Genomic DNA, 14,296 nt, shown 5'->3' on the forward strand with positions numbered 1-14,296 from the left:
ATGCGACTGCTCACAACCCACTGACTGACACCCAGCCCGTTCCCAGGTGGCGATCCCGGAATACCAAGACCTGGAAGTGAGACAGAACCCCCCTTCCCAACCACCCCTCCTTTATATACAGAGCATGTTGTTACATGATCTGGACTATTCCATGGCCTAATCTGAGGATGGGGCTCTGCTATGTCCCCTCCTAATTTCTTGTGCACCTGCGCACGGAGAGGACATGGGGAGTTGGAGACACCTTGATCTCTTGGCAATAACATCAGTGTGTTATCAGCATTCTCCTCATCCCCAATCCCACACTGAAACCAAAACACAGCACTATTCAAGCTTCTAAGAAGAAAAATTAACTCCATCCCAGCCAAAACCAGGACAGGGTATTGCCTCTTTCACCCCTTCCCTGGGTAAAGGAGTATTCTGGGTGCAGTGTGCGTGCACCCCATTCACCCCCACTCAAGAAGGGAACAGGATGAGGACGTTGGTGAGTGCAGAGGGTTTCTGTCTGTTGAGCTGTGCAGCCAGCTGTGGGTGTTTGAGTGTGCGTGCTGTGCAGGGTGTTGTGTGGGTGCCTGCTGGGAGCACCCTAGGCCTCGCCACTGCCTGGACCCGGGGCAGGGGCCTGCAGCAGACTCATGTCAGTGGGGCTGTCAGATTCAGCAACACCTTGAAATGAGGTGCCATAAGACAGAGGCATGGAGACAGGAATACACCATAATATCACAGAACCATCCCGGTTGGAAAAGCCCTTGCAGCTCCTCCAGCCCCACCATGACCCTCCCCCTGACCGTTCCCAACTCCCCCAGATCCCTCAGCGCTGGCTCAGCCCGACTCTTCAACCCCTCCAGGGATCCCGGGGACTCCCCCCTGCCCTGGGCAGCCCATTCCAACGCCCAACAGCCCCTTCTGCACAGAAATCCTTCCTCAGAGCCAGCCTGACCCTGCCCTGGGCAGCTTGAGGCCATTCCCTCGGGGCCTGGCACTGGGGCCTTGGCTCCAGAGACTCATCCCCCCTCTCTGCCCCCTCCTGGCAGGGAGTTGCCGAGGGCCAGGAGGTCTCCCCTCAGCCTCCTCTTCTCCAGACTGAACCCCCCCAGTTCCCCCAGCCGCTCCCCAGCAGACCTGTGCTCCAGACCCTGCCCCAGCTCCGTTGCCCTTCTCTGGCCACGCTCGAGTCCTTCAATGGCCTTTTTGGGGTGAGGGGCCCAGAACTGAACCCCCTCACCGAGGGGCGGCCTCCCCAGTGCCGAGTCCAGGGCTCAGGTCCCTTCCCTGTCCCTGCTGCCCACGCCAGTGCTGACACCAGCCAGGATGCCGTTGCCCTCCTTGGCCCCCTGGGCACACTCTGGCTCATTCTCACCCCCCCAGTCCCTCTCTGACCGGCAGCTCTCCAGCCACTCCTCCCCAGGCCTGGAGCCCCCCTGGGGGTTGTTGTGGCCCAAGGGCAGCCCCCGGCATTTGCCCTCAGTGAAACTCCCCCAGTTGGGCCCAGCCCATGGCTCCAGCCTGGCCAGATTTTTCTGTAATATCTATGAGATTCGCTCAGATTATATCAGGCCTTAGATTATGACATTTATAGAATGAAAATTAATTAATAACACCTATGTGCCAAGTCATGCATTGATTGCTGCATCACAACAGTGAGCTTCCCTGAAAAAAAAGTGAACATCCACCTAGGAGCCCAACATAAAACAAGATCAGAGCCCGCTGCAATCCCAGCTCTAGGCTGTACTGCAGGAGGCTGAGCAGGACCATGAAGATCCCAGCCAGAAATCCAGTAAGTTCACTTGGAAAGGATGACTTTGAAGTCCTACCTTTTGAGAACCTCTTTAATTTATCTGGCACCCAACGGGTGCTTTTCAACTCTTCCAATACAAACACCGGTCTAAGCAAAATTTACCTTTTAGATTTCATTTGCTCTCGCAGTTTGCTGTACATCTCCAGGACTGGAAAAAAAAAGAAAACACACAAGCATTGAGACACAAGCACAAAGCAAAGAGATGTGAATTCAAATAAACAGCTGTACAAATAAAGAACAATTTTGGATTCCTCACCAGGAAGACACAGCGTTAGCTTATCAACCGTCGCTGAAATATTCCTCTGTTGTAACCGGCATTGCTTCAGCTCTTCCATTGCTATTATCAACTTTGGAAAAGAAAAGAAAAAAAAAAAAGTTTCACTAAGAACACTGTAACAGATGGAGCAGAGAGGATGTAAACTGCTTCGCACTTGTCATGACCATCCGAGCAGTAGGCTGACAGCAGAGCCTGCTCCGATAAGCGCCGAGCTCACCGAGTGCTGCGGAGCGTTGCTGGAGCAGGGAGGACTGGCAGCTTCGGGTTGTTTCATCAAGTAGCAAAAGCATTCCCGAGCCTAATTACAAGTAAGCAAGCAGCAAAACCAAAGCCGTCAAAATACCAGCCTTGTAACACGTCCTGCGAATTCCAAAAATGATTTCCCTCTCCTATTTTATTCATCTCTTCCCTACTCCCTCTCCAAGCTTCTCTTTTCTAGTTCTTCTCAAAGACAGGATGTGGCCACTCACTCCCAGGGGGATTCTTACCATCACAAACTAACAAGGGTTTTTAAACGCTCAGCCTCCAACAGAAAAACCTGGGCATCTGCACGGGGGCAAAACAAGGATCAGCCATCGCATACAACAAGAAAACGCTTTAGTTTCCTTTTTTTTCGAAGGGGAAGGTCATGGATTTGTCCTCTAGTGTACCAACTTGTCTCCACAGCACCACTCTGAGATTGCAAAGTCCTTTTGAAATCCCAGGCTCTTCCAGTCCTGGAGGTGAATTCTCCATTCAAGGTAACCCGGAGGTATGTTTATTTGATTCAGGAAGAAGCTGCATCACCTCCACCCCAACGGGCATTTTAATCTTTCACCTTTGTTGGTCTGACTCATTCCAACATGGGGATTTTCTCATTTGTTTTTCAAACACAATGCAGCTGACTGAAATACTAATGCCTGCGTGCACTCAGCAAAACGAAGCCTAGCGGGTATCTGAGAGGGTAGTTAAGGAGGAAACTAAAAAAGGTGCAAAGAGGAGAAGATTTATATAGACTGTGGGTAGAGCAATGCAAGAAGTCCCTGAGAACACACATATCCCCATCTCAGAGGCATTTGAAAACCTTCAAGCATCAGCACCTTCAGGCACGCTCAGCTCTGAGACCCTCCAGTCTGTTACTGTTCCCTTAGACAGGGCAGAAGAATGAATGTGCTTCGGGGCACAGCACATCTGAGACACACTCAGCCGCTTCCCTTCTGTCCCTGCCTCGATGCCTCCACCTGGGCAGTAAAAACCCCACCGTGATTTAACTGCTGCTGTACTGCACTGTGAAGCAGAAGCCAGACTCTGCACATCCTATTCACGGAATCCCAGAGTGGTTTTGGTGGGAAGGGGTTTTAAAGATCACCCAGTCCCACCCCCTGCCCCCGGCAGGGCCACCTTCCCCCAGCCCAGGTTGCCCAAAGCCCCGTCCAACCTGGCCTTGAACCCTTCCAGGGAGGGGGCAGCCACAGCTTCTCTGGGCAGCCTGTGCCAGGGCCTCACCCCCCTCACAGGGAACAATTTCTGCCTTAGATCTGATCTAAATCTCCCCTCTGTCAGTTTAACCCCGTTCCCCCTCGTCCTATCCCTCCCCCTGATGACGAGTCCCTCCCCCCTTTCCCGCAGCCCCTTTCAGCCCTGGGGGGCCGCTCTAAGGTCTCCCCGGATCCTTCTCTCCTCCAGCTGAACCCCCCAACTCTCCCAGCCTGTCCTCACAGGGGGGCTCCAGCCCCCCGAGCATCTCCGTGGCCTCCTCTGGCCCCGCTCCAGCAGGTCCGTGTCCTTCTGCTGTTGGTGCCCCAGAGCTGGACCCAGCCCTGCAGGGGGGTCTCCCAGAGCGGAGCAGAGGGGGAGAATCCCCCCCTGGCCCTGTGCCCACACTGCTCGGGGTGCAGTATTGTTACAGATGATCCCAGTGACACCACTCATGGCTGCAGGAGCAAGGCCACAACTTGGTTATCGTTGCTTCAAGTCTCTCCTGCTTCTCAGGCTTTGCCATCCACTAGCTTTCAGTCTACGAGCAGTAAAAAAGAAAGATCACTTCCCAACACTCTTGCACAACTCATCATTTGTGCAGAAAAGCAAAATACAGGTAAGAAAAATCAAGACACGTTTTAATAGCAATGCTGTGTGTATTATCAGTTAATGCTGAGCAGTTACTGATGCTCAGTGTAAACTGCCGCTAGCAAGCAGCCAAATAATGGAAAATCAAAAAATCAGAAAACAAATAAAAGTATCACTCACTTCTTTTCCTTCATTCTGCAGCTTTCGGTTGGTGTCCGTCACTTGATTCTGTGGGGATATTGGGGAAAAAAAGACAAAGCACAACTACGTGTAAGTCAGGACAATGTTTTTCACAAAAATAAAGAAATTGTACGTAAACACCATCACTTTTCACACAGTCTTCTCTTGCATGGCGTAAACCTGCTGATTGAACGGTCACTGCCATTCTGGCACATGGGATGCCCACAGCCACACAACAAATATCACAGACTTTCTTCCCTGCTACTAGAAAAAAGTAAAAGGCAACAGCAGTTAATGCTGTTGCATGGCAGCCTCAAAATGCTGCAGTCACGGCAGATGATCACATGGGTTCTCAAAGCTATTTCACTTGAGTGGTAGAGGAATTAAATTTCCCTTCCCCACTACCAAACAGATCACAATTATGTTTTAAAGCCTTAAGATCACAACAAGATCAGAACTCTTCAGCATGGGCTTTACCTAGAAAGTTCAATTTTTTTTTTTTCAGATCTTCAGATACATCACTCACCGGATCCCTCCTTCTGGCTGGTATACAAAGGTTTTTTTTACATACCTGGTATACACCTGGTATTTAAAAAAGATACGTATTTTCTTTATTAAACCATCTTTCTGTATTATCCTATCAAACTGGGACTCACAGTTCAAAAACTTCCCGCTTTGCAACCTTGTATGTTCCCTGGACTAGCAAGGTCACAATAGTTCAGCCTTTCACAGCTCTAGGCATCAGTCTGACTCAGCTAAGATACACACGAGAACAAAGCGGATTCTTAGACTCATCAGGATAGAAAAATAAGCAGCTCACACATTATTTAGACAACAAGTGGAAAGATGACTTTGGGAATTCTCTTGAATACTCAGTTCAAGTTCAGACAGGAGGTTTGTAAATAGAGATAACCATCTTCTACAGACCAGCTGGGAGAGCCAAAAAAAAAAACCACCAAACTTTCAAGTAAACATGACCAGTTTCAGGTCTTGAGCAAAAGCAGAGAATTACAAAGGTAAATACCAGCAGAGAAGGACTGCTCAGAGTTCAGGTGCTTCACATCAGTCTGAGACTAACATGCCATAAAACTACTTTTTTTTTTTTTTTTTTTTTTTTTTTTTTTTTTTTCCTTCCTGCAGAATACTCTTTTCACAGCTACTAAGTTGTAAATATTCATTTCCAGGCTCGTCTCTGTAAGATGTCTGAGAGGTTTCTAGCTTTACTCAGGCTTACTGTGCAGTGGAAGCTGCTGCTGGATTTCAGCCGGCATCATCAAATTTTATGAACTGGTTCCTGTGTGTTTTCAGTTCTGTTCATTCTACAGACAAAATCAGTAACAGAGCTTGGACAACAGCATGAGCTGCGACACGGAGCTCTCAAAATTTATTCAGGAGCGTAAGATCACACAAACCAACTTGAGTTTCCTAATGCTTTCCAACAATTGCAGAGACAAGCTGACTTCTGAATGAATTTATCACTGCTGAAGGAATTTGTCATTTGATGCTCTCCAGTTACCCAACAGAACGTGGACGGTGCACAGAGCAGCAGCAATAGTGAGGCAGGACAAGCTTTGAGGTGGATTCAGAAACGAACAGCTAATTCTCTCCTTTCTGAGCACACCATGGGGTGACCAGTTCAGCAAGGAGGGCAGCTTTGTGTTCACATATATAAAACTGATTTAGGACCCAAGTTTGTTTCCTGATGACTATCAAAAGATACAGGGTGACAATGATCCACACTGGCTCAAACTTCACCAAGAGGTCTCACATCAAGAGAGAGCAGAGCCATCCAGCCTCACGGGCTTCCTTTTGTTTTAAACACTGGCCATGCTGGTTTTTAAGCTCACCATGATGCAAGAAGAGGAGTCATCCCATCATCTCCCTGCACACAATTTCTCTACAGCATCTGCATCACATTTCTCCCCCTTCTGCAGTAGCTTCAGCTCTCCTGGCTGCTTGCCCTGTACAAAAACTGCTCATTTCCTTTATGATGTATTGAGATTTTATGAGCAGGAGCACAGCATCTCTTCCAAAGATTATTTTATTTGCTTATATCCTGAAAATCCCCCCAGGAAAAAGGAATCCATGTAGGGTAATTTAAAACTGCTCCTAAAATAATGCCAAGGCTGTACTAGTCTTCTATTAAAATTACATATCAATCCCAGCTAAAGCAAAAAAGTAAAAATATATTCTTACACACTAGGAGTTTTCAGGGGGTGGGAAGTTGTGTTTTGTTTTGTTCTTAAGGTCTACATCCACACGGTGGAAAAAAAATAGATGATTGAGTCTCTGCAGACACGTTGAAGCTTTTCAGACGAGGAGATTTTATAATGCAAGACAGACGCACAGCAAGGGGGGGGACAGACAACAGGTGGGCACATGTGAAGAACGAGACGACGGGATCACCCAAGGGGCTTACGGGATGCTCAAGCAGTTCATTCATTCATCTATATACGGAACATGTGGTACGGAGCAGGGCTTAGGTGTGGGGAGGGGAGGTTAAACATCACTCTGCCATCATTTAGAGAGTGTCAGAGTGATGAGAGAGGGGAGCAAAGGGCTCTGGAGAGGAATCCTGAGAATGAGCCCAGAGGGCACCACCGTGACCCCACGCAGCTCTGCCGACTCCGTCCCTCTATCCAACACCCACACACCACTGATTTCCAACCCCCCAGGAGAGGGAGGGTGACTGCAGCGATCCTTCAGGTCAGCAATTCATGAACTTCCCAGGCTGGAGGGTGCACCCAAAGATGGGGTTCGTTACTCCCCCCCTACAGGGATCTGCCCTACGTTGAGCTTTTAGGTCATCACCGCACCCCTGGCGGGGGGAAGATCCCCCGTCTTGGTTTCACAGGGGTGAAGGCGAGCTTCCCTTCACTCAAAGCCCGTTGCCTCAATTTAAATATACCTGCCTTAATCTGAATGCACTGAGCAATAGAAACTGCTTCCTAGTCATTCTCTCTCCCCTAACCTCATAACTTCACAGATCTTACGACTGCGTGCAGCAGCACCGCGCGTGTCGGCAGGGAGGGTTAGAATTGCAGTTGTCTTTTCAGAGGAAGGGTTTTTTTATTAATTGCCATTCAACAGCGGCAGGTGTGAAGTCCTACATTTGGGCAGAGATAATGAGCTGCACAAAGCAAGGCCAGTGACTCCACAGTAGCTCTTTGAAAAGGGACCCGGTGATCACAGTCCATCAAACTGCAAAACAGCGCCAGGGCTCTGCTGTTACTGAGAAAGCGAGTGTCACACGAGGAGACAAGAACAAAATCCTGAAACAACCCTTCTACACCCTTTCACCGGTGACCGACTGCTCTGCCCCAGCTTAAAAATCACAATTAGCACTGAAAAAAAAAAAAACAACACACCAAACCCTATCAACTGGAAGGACTTCAGAATAGGAAAGTAAAAATAGTTGAGATGCCTAGACAGCACAACCGTCTACGATGGACTGGGGCTACCTGAGAAGAACATTCCTCCAACCCCTAACCTGTAGAAGACTGCTGCAAAACCAAGAAGGAATAATCTCTCTTTTGTGTCTGACAGGTCAAAAAGCAATAGACCTAAAAAAGACTTTCCAGCCGTGTCCCCTGATTTTCCTAGAGAAGGAAGACAGCAGGACCTAACACCAGAAGAGGTTAGAAAAAATCCATCAGGAATGACACAGATGGAGAACTTCTTGCTTATCAGAAAAGAGATGGACTAGGTGATTTCCTGAGGTTGCCACCAGCCCTGCGACTCTGTAATCCTTTCCCCTTCACACCTCAAGTTGGGTTTTCCAACCACCCCAATGCATAATCTACCTTCGACCTTTACAGATGGAACAGCCAGACTGGTATGTGTTTCAAACCCAGCAGCACCATCCATTTATAGGTATGAGAACAGGGCACCACTGCTCACTTCCTAACGAGGATAACATTTGTGCAGTACAAGGTATTGAAAACGTTGAAGATGTATAACACAAAAAAAAAAAACCCCACACACCCAAAGCAACAAGATTTTCCTTGGAAGCCATGTGAGAAATTCAAGTGAACTGCCACAGTGAAGCTATATAGTTAAAAAAACAAAGAATACGCAAATACCAAAAAAAGTTTTGGTTTAAAAAAATGTTATGGATTAAATATCCAAATTAAGGAGGTGCCTTTTTGAAAATATATCCCATGTATTTCCAATTAACTCTTCCATATAGATGATTAATCGTTGACCCAGCGTCTCTTGAAAGCAACACAGAGTTGCCTAGTGCAGAAATTCCTTGCAGAGGAACTCCTCTGCTGATGGAGATCAAGTTCCCAGATGGGTGCCAGCCCTTCGCAGGGCACCCAAGCAGGACAGAAGGCTTATGTCTTCCAGTCCTGAGCAGGTTTTAAGTTGATTTGGGGCCACCTGAAAACCAGCATGGCGGTACAGAGGGAGGACAGCAGCTGGGTTGCACATGACAGGGGAAGATCATCCAGCTCATATTTAGCATGTGCACTCTTAAAAACAATGAATGCTGGTAGTTCTGCAAGCATGATGTTATATAAAATACCCCAAAGCTAAAAGCACACGAGTGAAAATACACACTAGAGATGCAACAGGGAGGGCATTTATTTTATTGCTGGTTGCACGTATGTTCAAAGACCAGTGCTATTGAGAAAAAGACCAAGATCAAATAGAGAATGAATAGCTGGAACAAAATGCACTCTCACCACTGGACCCACGGATGATTCCCTGGGGAAACCCTTACAAAGAGGGCTCGGTATTTCTCAAATAAGCTTCTGTGTATATTTTTCCCATGTGCAGTTTTATAGATCACATAGTGATGGAAATCAAGAGAGATCCTGAGGGTACAGAGATGGACTTCACAGTGTGCCACCAACAAAGTAGCTGTTTGTAGAATGGGAAACAGCAACAAGGCTTCGCAAACAAACAATGTGGAATTCTTGGCTACAAACAATGGCTTTCAAAAAAAAAAAAAAAAAGACAATTTCTTTCATGGTATTTCCAATGGCCTCATCCTGGATGAATCCTCGCCATGGAAAATGCAGTTGTAATAATAACAGGGGTGCTTCTGGTGTCAGGACACCCCCCTCCGAAGGTGATCCCCAGAGCACGTGTCCGTTCGTGGGATGGAGCCCGGTGTGTGTGAAGTTTAAAACGCTTGCTAGGAAATGCCAGAAGTAGCTTTAAATGAATCAACAAACATATGAAAAGCAGCAGTCAGCATACCGAAGATAGAGTTCTTCCTTCTTTTCCAGAAAATTTGCTTTTCTGAAATATTTTTTTTCCCCCCCTAGTTTATAGTTTCATCTTTCCTAACGCTCGTTGAACAGTCTCCCACGCTCCTGAACTCCCAGAAAGGTTCTTCTCAACCAGCCAGACTCCAACTAGTCAGAAAGCATTGCCATGCTGGTCCCTGGAGACGCTCCACGGATTTTTGAGCGCCACAAAACTCAGCCCCCCTCACTCAAGTGACTGTTCTGGGAGGTTGCTTTTGGTTTTCAAATCAAGGCCACACCTTGCTGCTGCAGCACGGGAGGTCACAGTCGCCCCTGCCTCTGCTCTAACTCGTGTAGGAAAACAAGGAAGGTTCTCTGACACAGATTAAGTCACTGCTGTGCCCCAGATTCTATTTATACAATGAATACCTGTACTTTAAGGCACAGCAGCCAACCTTAAACTGCAAGCCCAACCTGCCCTTACGTGTAGGAACACCTCCGACCTTTAGGTCCTTTTTCTCCCCAAAGGCCTGCCCAGTTTCCTTCTCACAGCTTCTCTACATTCTCAACCTACAAATGGCTTTTTCCATTCTCCAAGAAATAGCTAAATTCCACCTTTCTCTCATCTTCCTTGCAAAGCCCGTTCCTAGCTGGAACCATTTTACTTTCTCCATTCCCAGCTCTAACCATTTTACCTTCTAGTTAAGCCAACCAAACCCAGAGATGCTACTGGAACAGAATCAAGCTGTATGTTTGCTTACACAGTCTTTTAATATTTAGTGAAATTAGTAGTTACTTTTCACTACTGAGTATCTTATAACGCTCTGAAGTTCACTTGTTTTTTAAACATTAACATTCCACTCGCCAACACTGGGCAGGCACCTCATGACTGCAGAGTCAAATCTTTGCTGATTTGTCTCAGACACAACAGTACCTGGAATGAGAATTCAATGTCAGACGAGACACTAGAGTATATGCTGCTACAGCAGACACACTTCTGGCTGTAGAGCTTATTTTTGCTTAAGAAATTGGTATAAGGTATACCAGGAAAAGCACGTTTCCTAATGCAGAACAGGTTTAAAGTTTTCTTGTGCTTTTAACTGTTCGAGTTTGCCCAAATAATTTTCAAACTTCACATGACTAACCTATTGCTACAGGAAGAATGAAGATATGTGTATTTTTATTATTATTTTTAGATAGAGGAGAGATGCTCCAGACAAACGGAGCAAAGGGGACATTCACACAGTTTCAGAATCCCGGAGTGGTTGAGGTTGGGTCACTCAGCCCAAGCCCCCTGCTCAAGCAGGGCGACCTAGAGAGAGGTGCTCAAGACCATGTCTAGATGGTGTTCTCTTACCTTCAGTTTTTGAGCTTCTCCTCTAACTTTCAGCAGCTCTGTGATGGAGTCCACAAAGCCCTGGTAATGGAAGTTGCACATTTTCTCAATCTCACGATCGTGGTTTCTGATTCGTGCTTCCAGCTTCTCCATGAAACGACCATGTTCTTCTCCATCATAGACAGACCTAAAAAGAAGATGCCAATGTCGGTCAAGATTCTGATAGCTGATACTGTTGTTACTTACAAGAAATATCCAAAACTTAAAAAGAAAAAACAAACCTTCTGTGATAAAGGGATAGTTCTGCTTTTTATTAGCATACACCGGGCACCAAACTCAGGTCTGCAAACCTCTCTATTCCAGCCCTTGTTTTTCTTTTTCCACCTGTCAAACACCAGCTTGATGTTCCCTCAGAGACCGCAACACGGCCAACCCAGCGCTGAATCATCCCAAGCAAAGTCTTCGTGCTCTGTCTTTGAGCTCAGCCGTCTCTGATCACTATCTGCTGTCGGATGCTGTAACACTGAGGACAATTTTCCGGACATTCTTTGGGCTTCAAGAGTAAAAGCTACAATGGAAAAGTATCCTTTCTAGAGCTGCCAAAATCCATTTCCCTTCCCACCCCCAATTTTGCCAGCGCAGTCAGTTCTGTTGCTGAAAGGGCAACACTGCTGAAAACTACCCGAAGCGATGGGGACACCTCAAACCAAGGGACAGCGCACACTGTGCAAGCTGCAGGGAACAGAGAATCTCTGGTACAACCAAACAAAAACACTAGTGCTAAATTTAAGGTGGAAGTTAAAAAAAAAAAATCTATCATTTGTATTTTCTTAAATTCCACCCAACTGGCAAGAGAAGCTTGAATTGCCACGTGAAAACACTTTTTGTTCTGTCCGTTACCAACACACAGAGTCTGGTAAGGATGATTAGTTCCAACCGTTTTGTAAAGCAGCCTAGAAGGCGACTCTCTCATCTGCAGAAAGAGCCACTGTGCAAAAGCAATAGATCATGACTGCAAAGTAAGCAAATCTTATTCTAGAAAGCAGAGGGATTTTGTCACACCCTGAAATGGTATGGGGTTTTCAGGGGGTTGTTTTCTTGGGGGTTTTTTATAGTAAACATAAATATTTTCGACAGAGTGTGGAAATCCCACCCTTAGACTTGTCTTTGGGAAGTTTTAGTATTTTGAGGAGCAGTGCTAACTCCTAAACCTGAATACTCTCCCAGGCTGAAAAAAATTCAGTATGCAGTGAGCTTTACGGAGTCTGAGCTTGTGCTGTGTCAGAAAGTAAGGGTAAATTAATTATGCACTGGACTCTATAGAGCAATTAGAGAATAAAAGATGGGGAATGACAGCTGTAACAAGTTGTAAGAATTTATTTTTTTGTTAAATTACTAATTGCAGCAGTGACAAGCAACACTTCAAAAAGAACTACAAGGAGATGAATCCAACTGGACAGGTTAAATCCTTCTGTCTGCAGAAACTGATGTGATCCTTTGATGTGATCTGTGCCGACAAATCACTTTGGAGAACCTGACCTCCACAACCCACAAAGGTCTCAATAACAAAATCCTAACACAGGAGTAAAGCTGGAGGAAATCTATTTAATTATCATTCTTTAAAACCTGCTTTGGCAATTTCAGTTATATAACTGCAGTAAACCATTCTCAATGGCAAAACAAAAATGCCAAATCTTTATAAACCTATTTAAACCAATGTAAAATAACACAGTCACCACGAAGTCTTCAAAGCCTTCTTCATTCCAAAGTAGAAGCTGGCTGATGCTAAAGGTGAAAAAGAGATATAACTTCCTCAAATTATATGAATGCCACCACTAGCATGATGCTAAGTAGGTTTTTTTTTTTCCTTAGAGTTTAGCAGAGTTTTGCGGGTGAAATACGAAATTTGGAGACAGAGTGCCATCTAGTGCTGCACAGCCTCTCTGCAGGGTCTCATGAAAAGGCACCTCCACTCCAACGAGCTCTTAATTCAATGATAACTCACACACGGTAAGCAAATAAAGCTAGACAAGTTGTGCTTTCATGCAAGTATAAATTTTTAAAAAACAACCTCAAAAGTAATTATGGGTGCCAAATAAACGTGCTTGCAGTCAAAGGAAAATACGTTCGGCATTTACAGAGGACCTACTAATGGGAAAAAGAAAAACCTCAAAATTACTTCCAAACTCTAGGCCATCAGACCTTTATGTCTTAAGTTAGGTTAACCCTCTCCAGGTTGACTAAGACAAAAAGGTCTGATGTCCTTTTATTTTTCTTTTTAGTCAAACTCTAGCATTAAAAGAAAAAGTTGGTGACAGGCAGCAAAGAAAACCCAGTTTCTTAGGGCTCAGCTCTAAACTTGTATTTAAACAAGCTCTGTAACTTCCTTTCTGAGGTCTCTTATTCATCCACAACTCCTCCTCCAATGCACAACCAGCATCCTTCACTTCCATCCTCCCTCTAAAACACAAGCAAATGGGCAACAGCCAAGCAAGACCCAGAGCAAACCTCAGTGTACTCCAAGGTTACGGGATGTGAAGGTCTTGCTCTGGATTGAACATCACCACATAAGATGACTACAGGGACTATGCTGTGACACTTCCCTCAAAAAAACCCAATGTAGGGACTCAGTCTGATTGCAAGAAGAACAAATCCCTCCCCTGCAATCATGTCAAAATGCCCCACAAGTCCAAAACTCTACCATCATCATCATCTTCAGTTCCCTGGCTCTCGTAAAGGTCCAAATTCTTCAAGGTGTTTCTTCAGCTGCCCGAGCTACAGCATTAGTTTTGGAAAACCACCCCTGTGATCCCATGTTCTTGACATATATGAACTGTTACCAAAGCACTGCCAGCTGTCTCAAGACCAACTGTGCTTCTTATCTGATCCTCTCAACCAAGCACCTTCATTACATATTTCTTCCTTTTCAGGATTACCACACCTGAGGCATTATACATCTCACTCCCTCCTGCCAGACCTTCCGGATACCCACTGGCTTGGCTCTGGATCTACAGGTCTCTCCAGTTGCTTCCCTTCACCTCATTTCTTCTGCCTAGATACTCTGCTTCTAGAAACAGGGACAGGGAAGGGATCTGAGCCCTGGGCTCGGCACTGGGGAGGCCGCCCCTCGCTGAGGGGGTTCAGTGTTGGGCCCCTCACCCCAAAAAGGCCATTGAATGACTCGAGCGTGGCCAGAGAAGGGCAACGGAGCTGGGGCAGGGTCTGGAGCACAGGTCTGCTGGGGAGCGGCTGGGGGAACTGGGGGGGTTCAGTCTGGAGAAGAGGAGGCTGAGGGGAGACCTCCTGGCCCTCGGCAACTCCCTGCCAGGAGGGGGCAGAGAGGGGGGATGAGTCTCTGGAGCCAAGGAGCCAGCGCCAGGCCCCGAGGGAATGGCCTCAAGCTGCCCAGGGCAGGGTCAGGCTGGCTCTGAGGAAGGATTTCTGTGCAGAAGGGGCTGTTGGGC

The 14,296-nt window shown here is 46.6% G+C and overlaps 1 protein-coding gene across 1 annotated transcript in view; it reads right to left on the reverse strand.

Moving 5' to 3' along the window:
• LOC113479137 (exocyst complex component 6B-like) overlaps positions 1-14,296 on the reverse strand; it is a 70,233-nt gene that overhangs the window by 192 nt on the left and 55,745 nt on the right. The window contains exons 2-6 of the mRNA XM_026846879.1: positions 10,854-11,019; positions 4,299-4,346; positions 2,052-2,142; positions 1,898-1,943; positions 369-384 (exon numbers count right to left, since the gene is read on the reverse strand). Coding sequence (XP_026702680.1) covers positions 369-384; positions 1,898-1,943; positions 2,052-2,142; positions 4,299-4,346; positions 10,854-11,019 — 367 coding nt within the window. The remainder of the gene's footprint in view (positions 1-368; positions 385-1,897; positions 1,944-2,051; positions 2,143-4,298; positions 4,347-10,853; positions 11,020-14,296) is intronic.

Source organism: Athene cunicularia (genome assembly GCF_003259725.1).
Source record: "Athene cunicularia isolate RWA chromosome 4 unlocalized genomic scaffold, athCun1 chr4_part1, whole genome shotgun sequence".
Lineage (NCBI taxonomy): Eukaryota > Metazoa > Chordata > Aves > Strigiformes > Strigidae > Athene > Athene cunicularia.